This window comes from Leuciscus leuciscus, assembly GCF_965113295.1.
Source record: "Leuciscus leuciscus genome assembly, chromosome: 7".
NCBI lineage: Eukaryota > Metazoa > Chordata > Actinopteri > Cypriniformes > Leuciscidae > Leuciscus > Leuciscus leuciscus.
In genome coordinates this window covers 39,197,012-39,218,837 of record NC_138731.1, presented here as the reverse complement: position 1 = coordinate 39,218,837, position 21,826 = coordinate 39,197,012, and the positions used below count along the sequence as shown (strand labels likewise).

Genomic DNA, 21,826 nt, shown 5'->3' with positions numbered 1-21,826 from the left:
CAGCATCAGCTTGTTCATTTCCTTGAATTTCTTGCTCTGGCAGTGGTACCTAAGAAAAAATTACTTTAAAATTCTGTGCCTCCGAGGACCGCAAACTATTTAACATTTCCACACATGCTGGGTGTTCATTTTTGGAAGATGCCAGAGTCTGATGACAGGATTTTGAGTCTGTCATTAATAGGAAATTTCACTGTTGAGAAGTTTTAATATGCCAAAATGATACTAAACTGAACTATAATAAGGAATCTGTACTCCATTTTTCTGATGGTTGACCACAAAGCCAGCTGAATCATGATCTCCAGACTCAGACCCATCTGCATATATTGGGATGTATGATGGAAAACATACTCGGATACTTAAAAGTTGTTTGTATAATCATTTGGATGAGTTTTAGATTTGCTCTTCTTAGATCCATGATTATGATTGTTTTTTTTTTTGGGGGGGGGGGGGGGGGGGGGATTTTTATATTCCATGGGGGAATACTGCAAAAGTGTGTCTGGCTAAGTACATTTAAATCAACTTTGATGGTTTAATCCGCAATCCAAAGGGACGAAAACTCTTTTCTTTGCCTGTTTAAGAAGCACTGACAGTCAACACTCAGAAATGATTGTGTCCAAGCGTTTTTCTTTAAAAGTTGCATCCTATGGCTTTAGACTGGCTAGGTCCCATAATGTCATGTTTCATGATCTAAAAAAAGAAAGAAAAAAAAGCTTTAGACACAAACAACTAAATATTTAATGGCTGCAATGCTTTATTCTCAGTAGAAACAAAATTACAAGTACAGTCAGTACATAGTCATCATAAGTGCATACAGTCCCTCCGATGCCATTTTTATTCTTTCTTGCACAGAATTAGTGGGATATTATAGGCAGTCGTGAGCATCTATGCAGAATTGTTGCAAAATTTGTAAAGACGGAAAAAAAACATTGATTAGGGACAGTAAAGAAATGTATAATGTTGCAAATGATTTCTATTTCAAATAAATGTTGTTCTTTTGAACTTTTTATTCATCAAAAAATCTTGAAATAAACTGTTTTCAACATTGATAATAATAAGAAATGGTTATTGAGCATCAAATCAGCATATTAGAATGAAGGATCATGTGACACTGAAGATTGTAATAAAAGTAAATGACAGTTGAAAATTCAGCTTTGCAACAGAAAAAACACATTATGCAACTATATAAGGAAATATATTAAAATAGAAAAAAGTTATTTTGGTAACCCTTTATTTTAGGGTGACGTAGGACAAAACTTTTAGTCAGACAAAAAGACAAATGACAAGACTGTGTACTTAAAATGATATGTCACCCGAAAAATGGAAATTAAGTCATAATTTACTCACCCTGGTGTTGTTCTAATGCCGTATGCCCTTCTTTCTTTTATGGACCACAAAAGGGTCTAATAAAAAAAATTTAAAATCCTCATGCTCGTCCATATAAAAGCAGTGAATAACGACCGGCATCACACTTTTTTTTTTAAAAATACGCAAAAGTAACCCAAAATGATCCCATGCCACACCTGTCGTATATTGGTGGGTGTACGATAGGTCACATTTTTTATCATAATGGGATCATTATGTGATAATTTGCGTCTTTTTAAAAATGCTTCCAGTGGCCAAGCAACTTCAGAAAACTTTTTAAAACGCATTTTAACAATCCCTTTGAGTGAACGGTACTTCGCAAATTAAAAACACCAGACTAAGATCTACCGAGACCAAACAACAACACACTGTAGAAAATATTTATTATCTGCATACTGCTGAGTCTCTGTATTGCAAAAACTTATTAAACATCAACAATTGTTGTTTTGGCTGGAAATCAAGAGCCGCTTGAAGTAAATTTAAAATAAATGAGCTTCTCTTGATTCACAGCCAAAATAACACTCCAGATCAGAGACGTTTAGATGGATAGATAGATAAATCCACCAAGCAGCTTGTTAACAGTTAAAAAAATAAATAAAGGTTCAACTTCAAGCATTTTTGGTTCTTTCATTGATCAATTCTTAAAAGAACCATGTTTTTCTTAGTGTGAAGAACATTTCAATAACCCTCTTTACACTGTAAAGAACCTTTGGTGGAATGGAAAGATTCAGTGGATGTTAAAGGTTCTTTACAGAACCGATGCAAAACTTTTTAAAGAGTGAAGAAAGACTGAAAAATGCTGATTAAAGTCACAGTAATTTTCACAAAATCAATAAATTTGACCAACAGTTGTAGAAATAAAGGAATAATGTAGTAGCCTGCTCTTAACTCTTTAACCATCACTACAAGAAACACACAAAGATTAACACAATAACTGAGTAAATTACAGTTTCATCAACAACTTCTCCATTTTGACCTTTAATGAAGAAATTGTCTTTGACCTAATGGTAGAAACTGCCACAAAACGTTATAACAGTAACTCATGCATAATTACAAGTAACTAACCTTAAACTAAACCCTAACTCTATGAGCAAGTACATGTTAAAGTAATATTACAAAGTACTTATTTGAGTAAGTAACTACGTCAGCTTAAAATAAAGTGTAACCTTTTTTTATATTGTAATAATATTTCACAATATCTAAAACTCTTTTTACTGCATTTGTGTAAGTTTGTGTAAATGCAGCCTCGGTGAGCAGAAGAGACTTCTTTTAAAAATGTTACCGACCCCAAAACAATGAACTGAACCCGACCAGAAACCCTACAGTGTTCTGGATCCAGCAGGGCTCAGGTTGGGTAGCAACTGTATATCTCCGCTGCCCTTAAGAACAAACTAGATCAAGGCATTTATGTAGACATTATGCAAACATTTGGACCTGCCTTGATGCCGTCCTACCTCCGTTTACCTATAAAGGCAGCATTTGTTTTAGATTTGATAGCGCATGGTTGAAGCCCAACCTCCACTGAGGCCTAACACACTCTGCGGCGCAATCACAAAAGCAGGTTCATGGAGCTGAACTAACGCCATGTTAACGTGTGTCCTGGATTATGTAAGAGAAGGGGCTGAGTTCGAACTGAAGCACTGGTGGCTGGCTGCTCTCTCTGTTAATGAGTTTGAGGAAGGAGAGGGGAGCGGCTGCATTCTGGAGGCTGAAGTTCACCTAGAGACTATCTGGAGGTGAAAAGATAGGAGCGAAGCCCAACTCTTGGCTATCAAGGACAGAAATACACTGCCTAAAGAAGGTAGGCAACATTCTCTGGCAATTAAAGTACTTTGAACTATAAAAACAGAACAACTATTTTCTAGTTTAGATGATTTTTTATGTATAAACGTCATGCTTTATCTATGCAAGAGCTTGTGCAACTCCTTTGTGGTGGCGTGTTTTGGTGGAATGTGCATTTCGGGTTAAGGGAAGTCAAATTAGTAAATCCACGGCAATTTCATTCTCAATTTGCCCTGTTTCCCATGCATCCTTCATTATTTCATTCACAAAGGCTCTACTGTTGGGTCGACTGTAGTACATCTCAGTAATAATCACCCCCTCCCCAACCCCCTCCCACTTTTGATGGTCTATTTAACTCTCGAAAGATCCAGCCAGCTCTTTGCTGCCAGGGCATTTTGTAACCTATACTTCACTTGCCAAATAAACCAAGAAAAGACGGTCTGTATTGATGCTATAGACAACATTGATGCGCTGAAGGAACTACAGAGATTCTGAGATTGCTGAGATTTACCAAGGAGGTCCCATGACCAAAGAGGCTTTAACTAGATCATAGCACATGAAACATTTAACATAATTGCTGCACATTTATTTTTAAACCTTTTTTTTTGCAATTGTCATGGCATACTTGATTCATTCGGTAATTATGCATGGACTTTGGAATTGTAGTAAGATAAACTAACAGTCAAAAGTTTGGACACACCTACTCCTTTTTATTATTACCCTTTTCCTCATTTTATTATTGAAGTTAAAATATCAAACCTATAAAATAACACAACTGGAAATATGGAATTATGATGCAAAAAAAAAAAAAGTTTAACAAATCAAAGCTATATTTTATTGCATCTTCTTTTGAACCATGCTGGGATGCTTTTTAAACATTAAAGTTGACATGCTTTTCGTTCTGCTCCCATACATCCATTTAAAAATTAACTATTAGTTTTGTACAGATATTATGTGTAGGCAACTTGCCTACTAAAGTAAACGCAAGTATTTCAGCATTAAGAGTTATAACATCTTGAGAATCATAAATTCTGTCAATTGTTTCCAGACTTTGACTGGTTGTTATAGTTGCATGTAACACCACAAAAGCGAAAGAGTTAACCAGTAATACATTCCAGTCCAGATTAGTGCATGTTTTCCAGCTCTTTGAATTTAAGCTTCAAATCAGGGTTATTTTGGTTGGAGATTTTTTTGTTGTTGTCTGGAATTCCTGTAAGAAGAGGGCTTGTAGTATTAGCATACAAACTCCATGACAGGTCTCTAGTTTATTTTTCACTCAAAAATTTAAATCCTGTCATCATTTACTCACCCTCATATTACAAACCTGGACAAAAAAACATCATCAAAATATCTTCATCAAAATTACACGATGACAGGGTTTTCAGGTACAGGTGAAATATCCTTTAAAATTTCACAATCATACAAGTTGACTCATCTTACTAATTGCCAATATCTCATAGGTAGATATGACCTCAGGCTTTGGAGCCTCTCCTTCTCTTTAAATATATAAATATATATATATATATATATTATGAGCAGATTAGATATGTAGTATGCAGAGCTAAAGGGAATGTGTAACTGATAAATTTCTAAAAAGGTTTTATTCTTTCCGGATTACAATTCTATCTGCTCTAGTGAAGAGATACAGACTTCCCTTGGTAAACTTAGCAGGAAAAAATTAATCAGGCAACAGACATGGAATTCCCTGGAATATATAGAGATAAGCGCATTTTAAAACTTAATGAAATTTAAATCCAGGCCAGAATTGTTTTAAATTAATAAACGTATAGTAGTTATATATATATATATATATATATATATATATATATATATATATATATATATATATATATATATATATTTTATATATAACCCCTGAAAAAAAAAAAAAAAAAATAGTAAAAGAATATGGAAATACCTTGAATATCAGAGAATTGTAAAGTTGATTTTAAAGTTTTAATATAAATAAAGCCAGGAAATATAAATGTATTTATTTAATATAAATACACCCATTAAACATCATGCCTGGAAAATATTATATAGTGCTTTTTTTTTTTTTTTTTTGTTACGCTCATTAAATACAAATGTATCTTTATTGAGAGTGAAAAAAAATGACTGGAAAATAAACTCATTGGTCAGAAGGAAGAATTGGTCAGTATACAGTCATGTCAACACATCAAAGTAAAATGCAGAGGACAAGTATGTGCAGCAGCAGATGGGCTGGGGGTGGAGAGGTAAACAATACATTTGTTTCGTTTTATTGCTCTACTGGGGAGGGGGGAGAGATAAACACATCATTCATGTAACTACAGATATGACACACCTGTATGCATATCACCTGCTCTTGCCATATATGGCCCTGAGTGAATGAACATAGAGAGAGATAAAAGTGCAAGGGTTGTAAAGTAGAGAGAGAGAGAGAGAGAGGGAGTTGCGCAGTCTCCACCACTGTCTGTAAACCAGCAGCACCTTTACCTGGCTGCGTCCTTCTCGTTTGCTCCGGTGGCAGGTGAGTTCCTCTTTTTCTCACTCTTTCCATTGCAGAAAAGACCTTTAGCTTTGACGATGCCCATTAAAGTGATTCATTAGCCAAGCAGACTGTAAAAGTTGACCCTGCAAAAGAAGAAAAAAGGAAAACCAGTTGAATAATTCAACAGTGCTTCATATTTGAAATTTAAGTTTATTCAGAGATGTTTTACCTTAATAGTTATCATTAATCATTGGTTTTAATTACCCTTCTAATATTAGCTGCAAAATATATTCCTGTCTTATAACATTAAATATATTTAATAATATCTATTGGCTTACACTTTATTTTACAGCATGTGTACTTACAGTGTACTTACCCCAAAAAGTACTGGTAATATACAGCAACTACATGGGTTAAGGTTAGGTTTAGGGGTTACCTAGTTATAACCCAGTTACTGTAGTTGCTAAGTACGTAGTGTGTACATGCGGAACAGGACTGTAAAATAAAGTGCTACCATCTATTGAGCCAATTAATTGATTCATCTGACATATAGGGACAATACATACATTTACATTTATATGTAAAATATTATCAAAAAGTGCATAGCAAATGAAGTCAATGTCTCAATGAATATCTGGTGACCAAAAGTGTCCATTGTATATTCTGGCTTTATGCTTGAATAACTTGACAACATGCTATTTTTGCCTATATTACGTTCATTATGTTTGTATTGCATAATCTGCTGTGCTTTGGACTGAAGGTTGGATTGGCCATGGTGGGCAGTTTACAGGAAGAATGTTAATCAAGGTTATAGGGAAGGAGGTGGAGATGAGACATGTTCACAGCACTGTCAGGCCTGATCAAACACCGGGCGGTTACATAAAAACTCAGCACACTTTCCTGTTTGTTCTGACACACCGCATCTAATAATGGAGGGCAGATAATTCATGATATGGTGTTGTATTTGCAACAGCAGAGAGGAGCTATTATTGCACTAACGACATAACTTTAAGATTTAGTTAGGAAATATGAACCTTTGCACTGAGCAGAGGGTTTGTGATCAGTGACTTAAGGGTCGGTGCAATCTGTATACGCTAGAGACAGCGATATAGTCCCTAATAAAACCCAACCATCCAATCAAACAAGGGAGATTGAGTCATCTGTATTATCACACCATATCAACATCTGCAAGGTATCAGGGAAACATAAAAAGATGTAGATAAGAAAGCTCATAAATTTGGGATATGCAAACAGAAAATGATCCTCTAGGGTGTGTGTGTAGATACATAAAGGGTGTATACTGTATGTATGTATCTATGTATGCATGCATGTATATTATTTGTCCAGCCCGTTCTCATCCCAAGGCGTCATATACTGACGCTTTTGACATTTCGTCTACATCGAACGCACATGGCACCCTTTAGCGTCAATATGAGACGCAGATAGATATGGGCCAGAAGGCGCCACCTAGCGGTCTAACCCTAACCCTACCCCAGACCTAAACCTACCCATAACCGAACAAAGCTCTGTGCGTGTCATATTGACGCTAAAGGGTGCCATGTGCGTTCGATGTAGACGAAATGTCAAAAGCGTCAGTATATGACGCCCTTGAGAATGCGTTGTATTTGTCAATAATGACTGGCTCGCAATTAGACTTTTTTACATCACTTTGGCCCTGGAGGACTAGATCTGCTAAGCTGCTGCTGTTGATTATTGTTGCTGCTGCAGAGCAATTATGGAATTGCTATTGCTAAAATATATGTAAGATATGCTGCTGCAGCATAAATAGAAATATATAAATCATGTAGCTGAGGACTAGCCTACAGCAAACACTAAACCAGATTTAAATGTTGAGCAAGCAATCTTATTGGCTGTAGGATCAGCAGAGGCCAATCAGCTTGTGCCATGTGGTAATAATGTGATTGCTTGCAGATGACTGAACTATATACTGTATGACTGATGAATACACATTACATTGGCTGAAAGACATCATTAAATTACAACAGCGTTTCATGTAAGAGCTGTCATCAGGTGCGATGACCCCACATGATCTGATAGTAGCTTCCTGCCTCATTTGTTAAACACAACACCACAGAAATGCAGTCGTCCGAAAAAAGATGATAGCGATCAAGCATTGGCAATTTTTTTATTTGTATCATTACGGAACCAGGATGTGGAAAAAAGGACAGAGATAGTGGAAGGGAGGATAGGATGGAGAGGATTTGGTTGATACTTTAACATGAAAAGCAATGGCTTTGAAACAGACACTATCCCTCACTAACCACATAGTTTGCAATATATTTCAACAGAAGGGTAGTATGCACACAACAAAGACAAAGCAAACGCAATATAATCAAATTTATATAGAAAAAAAAAAAAAATCGTGTGTTACCTGGGCCAATGTAAAACATATTCATATAATAAATAATAAAAGTGGACTGGATAACACATACAAATTATTAGAATCTTTATCGTTAAATTATTAAAATCTGTGCTGATTAAATCAATATCTAGTTCAGTCCAAAATTTTTTTTATTTTGTATGTTTTTCAGTAAAATATTTAAATATAGATATTTAAATAAGATATAATTGTTTGAAAACCAAAAATATACATTTAGATTTGTTTTCAGATAATCTATAATTAAAGTTAAAAATAAATAAACGAATTAAAATTACATAAATATTTTGCATTAAAATTAAGCCTATTTTAGGAAGATTTTTGCATTTTGACATTATTTTCATTACAATTAAGCACCTTTTATTCACCAAGAATATATCTTGAATTAAGTTTTTTAAAACACATTTAATACATAAATGTCACAAAACAAATCTAAATATATGTAGTGAGGTTTATACTTTAAAAAATTTAAATAAAGAAAAGATTAGGGGGGGGGGTGGGGAGACTAAAAGAGAATAAAGCGCATCCTCAAAATAAACTAAAAAGATATGTCAACAGGGTTCGAAGTATGTGCTCACTTCAACAGATAAAGTGAAGTATCGGAGGCCTTGATCACACTCTGACATCTCAGCTACACTTAAAGATAACAACTCTAGATGTGGGGGCGTATTTTACTACACATTTGCATGATATATGACTTGAGGCTTTAATTTCCTTTCCAAGGGCCAGCTGACTATCTTTCTTCCACAAGTAAGGTTTCAAATAGCTTTAGGGTCTGGGTTTATACTGCATTATAAACTGAAGAGCAAACTAATGCATGAAACTTTAGGCCGCACCCTCTTTTGCCTTTGAATGACACTGAAGAAGCCTAACAAAAAATAAATCATTTAGCAAGCATTTATAGAGACCATGGCCATAAACAAGAAAGCCATATTATAGCTTTGTGGGATTAACATATTTCATTATTAGTTTAAAAAATAATTCATTGGAAATCTTTGCAAGTCTATCTTATCAAATACAGCATGTTTTTGAAAAAACTGCATATAGAGTAAATAATGACAATTTTATTTTTACTATTATACACTTTGCTATACAGTGAGGTCAGATCAAGGAAAAGGGGTAGATACAAGAAAATGGGTGTGCAAACAGCCTTTAGCTTTGTGTTAGAGAATCCTACTTAATGTAAAATTCGCACACACATTTATCAGGAAATCATTCACAGTATATGTATGCTATATAATTCTAGGAAACATTTTGTCTCACTGAATTCAAGTAATTCCTATCCAACCCTCCCTTCTTCTCTCTTCCAGGTATTTTGCTGAGACTTTAAGCTGGCACCATGCCACAGGACGAAGTCAAGACCAATGTTCCCAAAGCCCTCAATAAAACCACACCAGGACTTCAGATATGGAGAGTGGAGGTAAGCAGGAATGATAGACAGCACCGCTACTTTGTCAAATCAGTGCATTCATATCTCAGATACTGACATCTTTAGCAAATTACTAATCAGTCTTCTGTTTAATCAATGGTCAGAACATGGTGCTCGTGCCCTGTCCATCTAAAACATACGGACAGTTTTTTGAGGGAGACAGCTATATAATACTCTACGTAAGTATCAGTGCTAAGTGTCCTTTAATTAACTCAAGTGCTTTTGAGCTGACAACCTTACATGTCAATGAATGAATGGTTGCACTTAAAAAAAAAAAAAAAAAAAATTTTCAGACTCACAAGACCAGCAACAACTTCACCTATGACATTCATTATTGGCTGGGCAAGTCCACCTCCCAGGATGAGCAGGGAGCAGCAGCGATATACACCACACAGATGGATGACCACCTGGGGGGAACTGCTGTGCAGCATCGTGAGGCCCAGGGCCACGAAAGCGCCACCTTCCAAGGATACTTCAAACAGGGCATCATGTAAGCCATCTTGGATTACCTTGGATGAATCTAATCAAAACATGATTCACCCCAAAATCAAAAATAAATAAATAAATAAAATAATAATGATAGTAATAATAAGAAGACATTTTATTTTGATCAAATAAGTTTATGTTTAAGACCATTAGAATTCGTGGCAAATAAATAAAATTAAATTTTGCAAAAACAAATGAAGCCAATTTTTTAGAAAGATTTTGTATTTTGACATTTCACCCAAACATGAAAATGATGTCATTATTACTCACCCTCATGTCGTTCCAAACCAGTAAGACTTGTGTTTATCTTTGGAAAATTTGGAATACAAGCTAAGATCTTTTTGATGAAATCTGAGAGCTTTCTGTCCCTCCATTGACAGTCTATGTAACTATCACTTTCAAGCCCAAGAAAGTGTGACCACCGTACTTATGGTTAAGGTTCCTATCTTGATTTATTGATTTACTTATTTATTGTGATTTGGTCTAAGTATCTATATGTTGTATGTATTTCAACTTATTTATGAATCCTATGATTCAAAGTGTCTTAAAGTACAATGTTCATTAAAAGACAATAAGCAACCACTAACTCTCTCTCTCTCTCTCTCTCGTTCTCTCTCTCTCTCTCTCTCTCTCTCTCTCTCTCTCTCTCTCTCTCTCTCTCTCTCTCTCTCATTTGCTGCTAAGTCCTCCCGACTGCACGGGACCTGTAACAAAAGATATCATAAAAGTAATCCATGTGACACCAGTGATTTAACCTCTTTGTGCAAAAAAAACAAAACATAATTGACCACTTTCTTTACTAAATATTATTCTCCACGATACATGCATGTTGTGTTGACGCAAGAGCAGACTCATTGGAGATTCATATTTTGTAAAGAAAGTGGTAAATTATGTTGTTGTTTTTTGTGCATATAAAGCACACGCGTCACTTCATCAATTTGAGGTTAAAGGGACAGAAAGCTCTCCGATTTCATCAAAAAGTTCTTCATTTGTGTTCCGAAGACAAACGAAAGTCTTACAGGTTTGAAAAGACATAAAAAAAAAAAAAAAAAAAAAACACAATTTAAAATTTTAAAACTAAAAATAACCTTCATTTATTTGTCATTTATTTTATACTTATTTTTGTGGAGAAATCTGCCCCTAATATGTTCTTGTTAGGAGTCATCCCTTACTGTAGTTTATGGTGTATAAATGACATTTTCAAGGGGAGTTCTAATGTGACTTCATACACAGTGCATTTATGTTCCTTCAATAGTCATTTCCGCAAAATGAGCCTCTTTATTTTAAGATGCAGCGTGATAAGAATGCGTTAGAATGCTTTTCTTAGTCACAAAGAATTAAAAATGGGGAAGATTACAAAAATAGAATAGTTTCCAAGAAGTGATGAACTTTGAGGGAGTAAAAATTTGTTACAATTGATCACGCTGTTAATCTCATTATTCTAGATACAAAAAAGGTGGAGTCGCATCTGGGATGAAACAAGTGGAGACGAACACGTACAACATTCGCAGACTGCTGCATGTGAAGGGAAATAAGCATGTGGTTGCAGGGGAGGTAAGAATAGCCCCAGTCAGATCACAATAGAGGAACTCAGACCCACTACATCAGGGGTTTTCACAGTCTGAGACACAACTTACCCAGTGGCGCACGCACACACACACACACACGTTCTTGTACATCTATCTTTATGAGGACATTAATTGACACAATGCAATCTCTAGCAGCTTACCCTAACCTTTACCCATCACAACTAAGTGCCTAACCCGAACCCTTACCCTAAACCTACCCTTAACCTAATTATAACCTTATCCCTAAAACCAAGTCTTGACCCTCAAACAGGCCTTTAAAGGGCTCTCAGAAAGTGAGGACTGGCCAAAATGTCCTCACTTTACTCTCTTTGTCCTCACTCCAATGGTCTAAAACTCAAACGGGTCCTCACAAAGTACACACACACACCAATGTCAGACTCTTAATTCCTCACTTTTATCATTGTTTGTGTCAACATGAAAAGTGCAGTTATGTTTTCAGAATAATAACAATTTAACTTTTTGAATTTATTAATTTAAAATAATTATTTGGCTATAATTTTTACCACTCTCCGCGCCTCCCCTGGCATGCTCTGGCGCCCCCCTGGGGAGGCGCGCCCCACACTTTGAAAACCCCTGCACTACATCAATACATGCTGGCCAGTGGTGTAAAAAATCTCCATCTAGATTGTGTGACTTTTAACTACTTCTTTTTTCCATGAGTCAGCCACACAAAAACCAACCACCAACATCATGCCTATTAACACCCACTTAAGAAAGGTTTAAAATCATACAGTCCAGGTTGATTTTAAACATCTTTAAGTGCCTCCGCATGCCATGCATTGTTTTATTTACTAATTTCAAGATGAAGAGGAAAGGAATAACATAGGCAAACTTTCATCATTTACATAATATCTAAATGACTTCAGGAATAAGATCTGTATAAATATTAACATACTATACATCCACATAATGAATTATTAAATTAATTATATAAATGTATATTAGTATTACATAAATATTATGTCTCCTGTACCACCTTGAGAGGCAGTTATAAGCAGTGTTGGGGAAAGTAACTTTTAAAAGTAATGCGTTACTCCCTAAAAAAGTAACTAATTGCCTTAGTTACTTTTTATGGTAAGAAATGTGTTATGTTACTTTTGTGTTTCATTTTCTCTCCTGGGTTGGGCTTGCTTGTTTGTTTTTGAACTACTTCTGGATTGCAGAAGAATAGGACGCAGGAGAAGAAAGTTTAGCATGTGATGTTTAACAAGTCATTATTGCTTATTAGTATGGTTACAGTGGATCAGCGAAGGTCAGCAGCAAAGACATGGATTAATAAAGTGAGATTAAATACAGAAAGTATATTTGTATTATAATATACTTATTAACTCCATGTTTGCATTTCACTTTATATTAATATTCATATATTCATTCATTTTTGAGCAAGTGAGTTGAGTAAATGCATGCTCACATTTAGAACTACAATAAGCAACAGCGCACACAACACATCTTCACTTTACTCTTGATTTCTCTCAACATACAGACATGAGAGATGTCAGTCAGTAAATGGGAAAACAAATTAACTTGCATTACTTATTTTAAAAAGGAAGATATTTTATTTGCAAATTTCTCGTTACTTGAAAATTTCTAGTTACTTGAAAACTTCTCGTTACTTGAAAAAAGTAATCTGATTACATAACTTGCGTTACTTGTAATCCCCCAAAAAGTGTAAATAATGAGCCTCAATCCCTCTGTGTTCAGGTGGAAATGAACTGGAACAGTTTTAATAAAGGTGATGTGTTCCTGCTGGACCTGGGGAGCCTGATCATTCAGTGGAATGGGCCCAAGAGTAACCGAATGGAGAGGTTAAGGGTAAACCATTAGATCTCATTTGCTATGCAAAAAAAAAAAGCCCAATTTAGCAATGTAAAGAATCACATTCTTGATGCTGAAGATTTATATGTCCAGCATACTGAAGGCTTTTTTATAGGGAATGAACCTAGCGAAGGACATCCGTGACCGAGAGAGAGGTGGACGAGCACAAGTGACTGTAGTGGAAGGAGATGATGAGAAATCTTCTGAGGAAGCCATGAAAATGATGAAGCAGGCATTGGGGGAGAGAAGAGAGATCAAAGATGCCATCCCAGATCAGATCGTTGATGAGAAACTGAAGACTGCCATTAAACTCTTTCAGTGAGTTAAATTTGAACCTGTTTTAAGTATACTCTTGCTGCATTATTTTGTTGAAAAATATGCGCTGCAACTAAAATAATCTTGTGTGAAAAGTATTTCAGATGCTGAGGGGAACCTTGTAGTGCAGGAAGTGGCAGTGAAACCTCTCACACAAGACCTACTAAAAACCGAGGTATGACTAACCCTGACCTTTCAACCAACCTACACACCACAGCATAAAATAATTCTGTACAAAGGCCAAGTTGATAGCATAGGATCCAGTGATGTATATTATAGTCAAATGTCACACACTTACACCTTTGTCAAAGTTTAAGGTTGCATTTCATTGATCACAGCTGGGAGGGACACATGTGATGAAATAGTTAGGGTCATGAAAAAGTGAGCCAAGGAAGGAGCAGGTGGAGGAAATGGTTTGAAAAGAAAGAGGAATTTATGACGTCAACTGATTTTTTATTTCTTTCAGATGCATAGCAAGTTATTACATTATTGTATTTTGATACAAGATTATGAAGACAAAGTTTTTTTGTTTTTTTTTAATAGCATGCACCAATGAATTGTGACCAATAAGACCAAGAACATGACTTCAAAAAGTAAATAGAATCAAATTTGATTTCATGACTTGAAATGGAGAAGTAAAAAAAAAAAAAAAAAAAAAAAAGCAAGTTGTACTGTATGCAAGATGACCAGCTATCCAAATGCAAATTGAGTGTATAATTGTTATGTTGGTACACAAGAGGCATGGCTGTGTTGTTACACAGCATAAAGACACTGCTAAGTTGCACACAGTATACAGTATGACCCTAACAGTATAAATGTATAATTGTATAAGACCCTAACAGTATAAATGTGTGCCAAGTGAAATCTGATTCCTGTGGCAGGACTGCTATCTGCTGGATCAAGGTGGAATAAAGATCTTTGTCTGGAAGGGCAAAAAGGCATCAAAAACTGAAAGGTCGGAGTCTCTGAAGAAAGCGGAGGTGAGAAAAGACCATTCAAATACACTTCAAGCACTAATCAAATATTTTTTTTACAATGGGCCTCATTCACCAACTGTGTATACACACGTATTTGTGTGTAAAAACTTATGTGTGAATTTCAAGCAGAAATTATGATTTATCGTCAACTAATTGATCGTACAAGTCCTTAAAAGCCAAGTCTTTAAGTTATCCTATTTTGAGAAAGGATTTTTTTTTTTTTTTTTTTTTTTTTTGCTGGGGAACCATTTATGCGCACATTAGAACAATTGTACAGTTATTAGTGAATAATGCCCAATATTTCTAATCTTAGCATAGTATATTGCACCAAATAGTAATGTTATCACATAGCAAATTATTGTGAAAGACACACTTCATCATCTCACTTAATATTCTATTGTTCTAGGCCTACATAAAGGCAAAAGCATATCCTGCATCCACCAATGTAGAGACTGTGAGCGAAGGAGCAGAATCATCAGTGTTCAAGCAACTCTTCCAGAAGTGGACAGACAAAGGGCAGACAGCTGGAATGGGAAGCACACACAGTCCAGGGAAAATAGGTGAGCATGGTGTACTAGTGTAAAGACCGACTCTAAAGAACACTACTAAAGAAGCAGAAGCACTGGTAAAAACAGATGTCCAGGAGATAAAAAAGACAAAGGTTGTAAAAATAGTGAAATATGACAACAACAAAAAACAGTTTGGGAAGTTACTTTAAAGCTCATAGCTTGTCCAGCTAGAGTTTAAGTTTAAATACAGTCAAGCTCATCCTTTGAAATAGTAGTTAGCTATACTGCAATTTGCAAACGAAAAGTAGCTAACCATATGTATTAAAGGGGTCATATAATGGTACATGCACTTTTACAAGTTGATTGTACAGAAATGTGTGTTGGCAGTGTCCGTACACAACCATCGTAAAATGATCAAAATCCATCCAGTGTTTTTTTTTCATCTTCTTATATGTTTTCCCCTGTCTCAAATCAAGCCGTTCGATTTTGTGACGTCACAAAATCGACGCCCCTCCCACGATTGTTGATTGACAGCAGCGTTTCAACACAGACCCGCCCTCGCTCGTGAGCGAGCTGTCAATCATAGTCCGCGCGGTCATTGTTGATACGCTGGAGCACTGTCTATGAGCAGAATGGCGTCTAAGCGATTGTGGTGTTCTGTTCTTGGGTGTAATAAGGAACACAGCAGTCTTTTTGATGTTCCTAAATCCGAACCGCTGAAGACGCAGTGGCTGAGTTTTGTTTTCGAAGGGATTATTCCCCACGATCAACGTCAATACTTTCATGTTTGCGCGAATCATTTCACACTCCAGACTGCTTTATAAACAAGGGTCAGACTCAGTATAAAGCTGGTTTTGCTAAGAAGCTGCTCCTGAAAAAAGGATCGGTACCAACTATTCGTGTTCCTGCTGCACCTCCAGAAGAAGAAGTGAGTGTAACGTTTTATTAACCTTTATATTGATCTTTATATTAATCTTTGCCGATGAATGCGGCTAAGGTTTACACTCAGGGTACATTACGGCATGTTTTCTATGTACGACGTTCTCAATATAATTCATAATCCCACGTTTATAATGAACAACGCGTTATGGTTATTGTGTTATTGTGTTACAAACGGTGTCCGCACAGAACAGAGGGGCGGGGTGAGCAAAGCTCATTATCATTTAAAGACACATGCACTTAAACGGCGTGCTGAAAACAGAGCTGTTTTTGACCAGGTAAAATTAGTGTTTTGTTACAATACTAATGAGACTTTTTAATTAAAGTATATTACAAACTTTTAATTTAGACCCTAAAGAATCATATTAGCTTGTACAAAAATGGTATTATATGACCCCTTTAAAATTGCTTAAAATTGTCCACTACTGCATCGCTACTTTTAGTTGTCATCTTTCCAGCACTGCTGAAATGACAAATACTATGCAGAAGAACTTCTATTTAAGAATATGGCAGCATTCATACAGGATGCGATCTCATGTTTAAAAAAAAAAAACAGCTGTGGTGAGACGCTGATTAAAAAAAACATTCCTCTACCCTGTGTGCATAGGCCAATCATTAAAAAAAAGCACAGACAAAACACAAGAATGCATCCTGTATAAACACTCCCTTAGAGACTCATCTTATTCTACATGACTCTGACTTATTCATTTTATGATTGCTTTCTGTAGCCAAGGTTGAGCAAATCAAATTTGACGCCACCTCTATGCATGCAAGACCTGACTTGGCTGCACAGCAGAAAATGGTGGATGATGGGTCAGGTGAAGCCGAGGTCAGTGAAATGACCTTTCATTGCCTTTCATGCATCTTAGTAAACAGAACTCATTACATAAGTGTGTTCATCCCTCAGGTATGGAGGCTTGAGGACAATGAGCTTGTCCCTGTGGAAAGAAAGTGGCTCGGACACTTCTACGGGGGGGACTGTTACCTTATTCTCTACAAATATGAAGTCAACAGAAAAATACACTACATTCTGTACATGTGGCAAGTAGGTGTATATTCTTCCCTCATTTTCTCACTCCCTGTACATTACCTTTCAAAAGTTTGGGGTCGGTAAGATTTATTAACGTTAACCAAGGCTACATTTATTTAACCTAAAAAAAAAAAAAAACAGTAATATTGTGAAATATTATTAGAATAATTTAAAGTAACTATTTTCTGTTTGAATATTTTAAAATGTTTAGGGGCGCCATGCAAGCACGGCAGAGCTGACAGCCTCTGCATATCAGGCTGTGATTCTGGACCAGAAGTACAATGGAGAACCGGTGCAGGTCCGCGTTCCCATGGGAAAGGAGCCCATGCACCTAATGGCTATTTTCAAGGGCAAAATGATTGTTTATGAGGTAGGTCTGTCAAACTGTTCCTCTCTATACGAAACACTTGGGCATGTCATCGGTTGTAACAACGGAAACCCAAAACCCAAACACTTCCTGTTTTAGGAATGATTATATTTCTGTTTCTAAAAACACTATCAGAAAATAAAGAAATAAAGAAATATTATTCATACATACATACATACATACACACAGTATATAGCAAAAAGTAAGAAGTGCAACAGCTTGCCATTGGGCGGTACCTTAAAGATAAAGCTTTGTCCCATATCAAATTAAGGTGCATATTAGGACCTAAGGGGGTCATATTATTGCCTTAAGATACTAATATGCACCCTTTAAGGGTAGATATGGATATGATGCAAAGGTGGACTTTTGAGGACAAGCTCATTTTTTTTGGCACATTGCACTTATTACAGCCTAACTTCCTGAAAAGCATAAAATGTGTGGTGCCTTCAATATAATTGAGGTGGGACTGTCAAAAGTAAATATGGGGAAGTAGGAGTGTTTTGGAAACAATTGTTGCTGCTAGGGGTGCAGCAATGACACACTTATCATATATTTCTCACAGTGCACAATAACTCATTTGCTGTTGTGATTGAATACCAGGAAGGAAGTTCCAGAGAAGGCTCCTCCCATTCTCAGCCGCCAGTAAGATTGTTTCACATCCATGGAACGAATGAGTTCAACACGCGTGCCACTGAGGTGCCTCCACGTTCATCCTCTCTGAACTCCAATGATGTCTTTGTGCTCAGCACAGATAAGTGCTGCTACTTGTGGTATGGCAAGGTCGGTAGAGTTTAATGCTAAAAACATCTGACATATTTCCAAAAGATATTTCTGAAAAAGTATAGGGGAGCACCAGTAATGTCTTACATGTCTACTTGACTTTAATATTACCATGCAGGGCTGCAGTGGGGATGAGAGAGAGATGGCCAAATCACTGGCTGACATCATCTCCAAAAGGGAGAAAAATGTTATTGCAGAGGGTCAGGAACCAGCTGACTTCTGGGTAAACCTTGGTGGAAAGTCCCAGTATGCAAGCAGCAAAAGGTACATTAACAATTGCACACTGCACACATGTTAATGCACAAATTATTATGGCTCTGTTCCAAAATCTGTTGAGCTGTTAATTGAAAAATATATATATTTCTCCATCGTTTTAAATTCGGTTATATAATTTGCAATGCGTCATGGGATTGTAGTTCTTTCCCTTATTAAATCAGTTAAGTACTCTGTCTTTTTTGCTTCAAATAAAAAACAAGTTTGTAATTTTGTGTAATGGTTGGCTTGATTCATGGCTTAAAACGCTTTAACAAAGACTTTTAAAAAATGAAAAGTGAAATGGAAAAAATATTTCCGGAACCAATGCCACAGAAAAAGTTGGCGGGCACTGTTGCACTCCAGCGCTCCTCACGTGAAGAACAAAGGAGACTAGACAATTGATTTCAATAGGGTTTAGCATTATGGCATGCATTTTTCCACTGCTTTCATTGCAAAGGAAAGGATATATGTGATTCCACATAGACAGTTTTGGGACACAGCCAATAAGTTTCTCCCATTCTCAGACTACAGGATGAGAACAGTAGTGTTACGCCCCGGTTGTTTGAATGCTCCAACCAGACGGGTCGCTTTATAGCGACAGAGATTACAAACTTCAACCAAGATGACCTGGATGAGGATGATGTGATGTTGCTGGACATCTGGGATCAGGTGAATGTCAGGGTGGTTGTCTCTCTGTGCAATTGTTCATATCTTTTTCATACCACTAGAAATCACAGCATAATTATGTTCTGTTAGGTGTACCTGTGGATCGGCAAAGGTGCCAATGACAAGGAGAAGCAGGAAGCAGTGGTTACGGCACAGGAATATCTGAAGTCCCATCCTGCAGGGCGTGACCTGGAGACACCTATCCTAGTGGTCAAGCAAGGGTTCGAGCCGCCCACCTTTACAGGATGGTTCTATGCCTGGGACCCACAAAAGTGGAGTGTAAGTAGCTGACATGAGTTTACTTTCTTTCAGCATGACAACTTATTTCACAAGTGTATGGTACAGGTGATGAATGTTTTTTTATTGTCTTTTAGGGTGGGAAATCCTACGACCAGCTTAAATCAGAGCTTGGAGATGCAACTGATCTTATCAAAATTACTGTGGTAAGTTCTTAATTGTTTTTAAGAGCCTAAATGGTAAAGCGTGACGCTAGCAACGTCAATGTCCTAGGTTGAATTACCTAGGGAATGCAGGAACTGATACAAATTTATAGTATAACTTGAATGCTCTTTAAAAATGCAAAATGCATAAATGTGACATGTGAAGATGTTTTGACATCTTGTGCACAGGATCTGACCCAACCAATCTCAAACCAAACCAACTCAAGTAACTCAACTCAAGGGGGTAATGTGATACCCCGTCCTGTCACGCAAACCTTCCCTCCAGAGAAGCTGGTGAACACTCAGACAGAAGACCTGCCTGAAGGAGTCGACCCCACAAGAAAAGAGGTAAACTCGGGTTTAAATTAATTTAATGAGATCTAATATATGTGATGAGTGCCGAGAATTTTTACGTGAATAAATACATAGATCCGACTACTTTACGTGTGTACTCTAATGGTCTAGTTGTTTTGTGATTTCACCGGAACGAATAGAGAGTCTCCGCAACGGATTGAAGCAGCGTCCATGTAAAGACTGTGCGCGAGCCACAAGAGAACACTGTATCCGCGCCACAGATCGCAGCGGCAACGAGCAACACATTTCAGCGCTAGATCGCCTCTTATTTAACAAACGAACGAAATGAATGCTCTGTTAGTTAACTGGAGATGCTTTATTTATTTGTATTGGTACATCCGTGCCGCGAGATGTTTTAAAAAGTGGTGGGGACAATATCGACCCTGGCAAAAAGTGGTGGGGACATGTCCCACCCACAAATTACACTTATGGTATAATAACATTTTATTACAAACTAAATTAGTAAATAAACACTATAAATGTGAATACTATCTTTTTGGAGAATGACAAAATCTGTCAATAATATGGGTCATATTGCACCTACACACACACACACACACACACACACTTTTTAAAAAAGAAAATAAAGCTTATTTTAAGAATTTTGTGGTTTTTAGAACATGGACATATTTTTATGACAATGCAAGAAAAACCCCATTCTCATTTTAATGTGACCTGGACATGTTTTGGAAAGAATGATCTATTGATAAAACTAACACACACCTCTATCATCTATGCAGGACTATCTCTCAAACGAAGACTTCGCCCTGATCATGGGGATTTCTCGGATGGATTTCTATGCTATGCCGTCCTGGAAGCAACTGAACGTGAAGAAACAAAAGGGCCTGTTTTAGGATGGAAAACATGGTACAGATTGTACACAAATACAATCCTGTGCTACAAAACAGACTTCCTCTTGTTAGACTGTATGGTGCCATGCAAAAACACTACAGTCAGGATCATTTCTTTTTAGAGTTTTTAGATTTACATGTTTACATATAATTACTTATTTAAATATATTTTTGCACATGCAAATTGATTTATTTGAAATTGCTGTATTTGAAGTTAATGTTATAAAGCAGAATTAATTAGTGCCTATAATTTTACAACAGAAAATATAGGAGATATGGGAAAATGAAGCTCGTAGGTCTTTTTTTACACTGCGATTATTGAAGCTGCTTTGTGAACTTCGATTTTAATCTTTCGTTAATGCATCTCAATGGGATACCTTCAAGCACTGACTAATAGCTGCTTTTTACACAAGTGGCTTAAGCACTACAATAAAATTTAATATATTTGAGCCAAGATAAAGGTTTTTATGTGAGGTTAATCATGTATAGTGTTAATTATTGGAGGAGACTGTATACTGTCTAATGTGTAATTTCCATTGGTATTAATCATTTACTGTATACAAGAGGCACACCACCTGTCTAATGGAAAAGTCAATAAACAGAAAAAGACCTCATTGAAATGGAAAATCTTTTGTTGCCTCTTTGTCAATGCAAATATTATACATTAACTCATGCACAATATCAATAGGGTCCTGCAAAACCCTTTTTGTGGCCCTGAGCAAAGCATTTGCATCTTAATCTAACAAAACAGCAAACTTGTAACACGTACAGTTCTTATTTAAATAGCATAGATATCAAAGCTTGAGAATGGTAGTCAAATTATGACAGCCAACTAGTTACTCAGGAAAGCTATCTGATGTATATGTCATCCTAGCTGGTAGGAGAAAAAGCTTAGTCTAGGCTAGTTTGCTGGTTCTTGAAAACCTGAACTTAAGGCTGGTTTAAGTTGTTATGGGATTGTAGTTAACGCAAAAAGTTTAATCAGGGACGCAACTTGAAAAGCCTTTGAAAA

At 36.4% G+C, this 21,826-nt stretch overlaps 1 protein-coding gene across 3 annotated transcripts; it reads left to right on the top strand.

Moving 5' to 3' along the window:
• The first annotated feature begins 2,953 nt into the window (after positions 1-2,953).
• Positions 2,954-21,441, top strand: vil1 (villin 1). Of its 3 annotated transcripts, none has more exons than XM_082175641.1 (20): positions 2,954-3,163; positions 9,323-9,432; positions 9,546-9,620; positions 9,735-9,931; positions 11,373-11,481; positions 13,218-13,328; positions 13,447-13,649; positions 13,743-13,821; positions 14,528-14,626; positions 15,030-15,183; positions 16,800-16,900; positions 16,979-17,116; positions 17,313-17,471; positions 18,069-18,248; positions 18,367-18,512; positions 19,028-19,172; positions 19,260-19,448; positions 19,544-19,612; positions 19,799-19,957; positions 20,704-21,441. In XM_082175641.1, exons 2-20 carry the CDS (start codon positions 9,352-9,354, stop codon positions 20,815-20,817), a joined length of 2,508 nt encoding a protein of 835 aa, XP_082031767.1. In that variant the 5' UTR covers positions 2,954-3,163; positions 9,323-9,351; the 3' UTR covers positions 20,818-21,441. The 3 variants fall into 3 exon arrangements, with proteins under 3 accessions (XP_082031767.1, XP_082031768.1, XP_082031769.1); XM_082175642.1 differs by lacking the exon at positions 2,954-3,163 and adding an exon at positions 5,324-5,653; XM_082175643.1 differs by lacking the exon at positions 2,954-3,163 and adding an exon at positions 9,102-9,233 and having other exon boundaries at positions 9,286-9,432.
• The last annotated feature ends 385 nt before the right edge of the window (positions 21,442-21,826 follow it).

Coding starts and splice junctions, on each gene's coding strand:
- vil1 (XM_082175641.1), top strand. CDS start 9,352: ATGCCACAGGACGAAGTCAAGACCAATGTTCCCAAAGCCCTCAATAAA. Junction 9,932..11,372: donor TACTTCAAACAGGGCATCAT/GTAAGCCATCTT, acceptor TCATTATTCTAG/ATACAAAAAAGGTGGAGTCG. Junction 13,822..14,527: donor AAGACCTACTAAAAACCGAG/GTATGACTAACC, acceptor TTCCTGTGGCAG/GACTGCTATCTGCTGGATCA.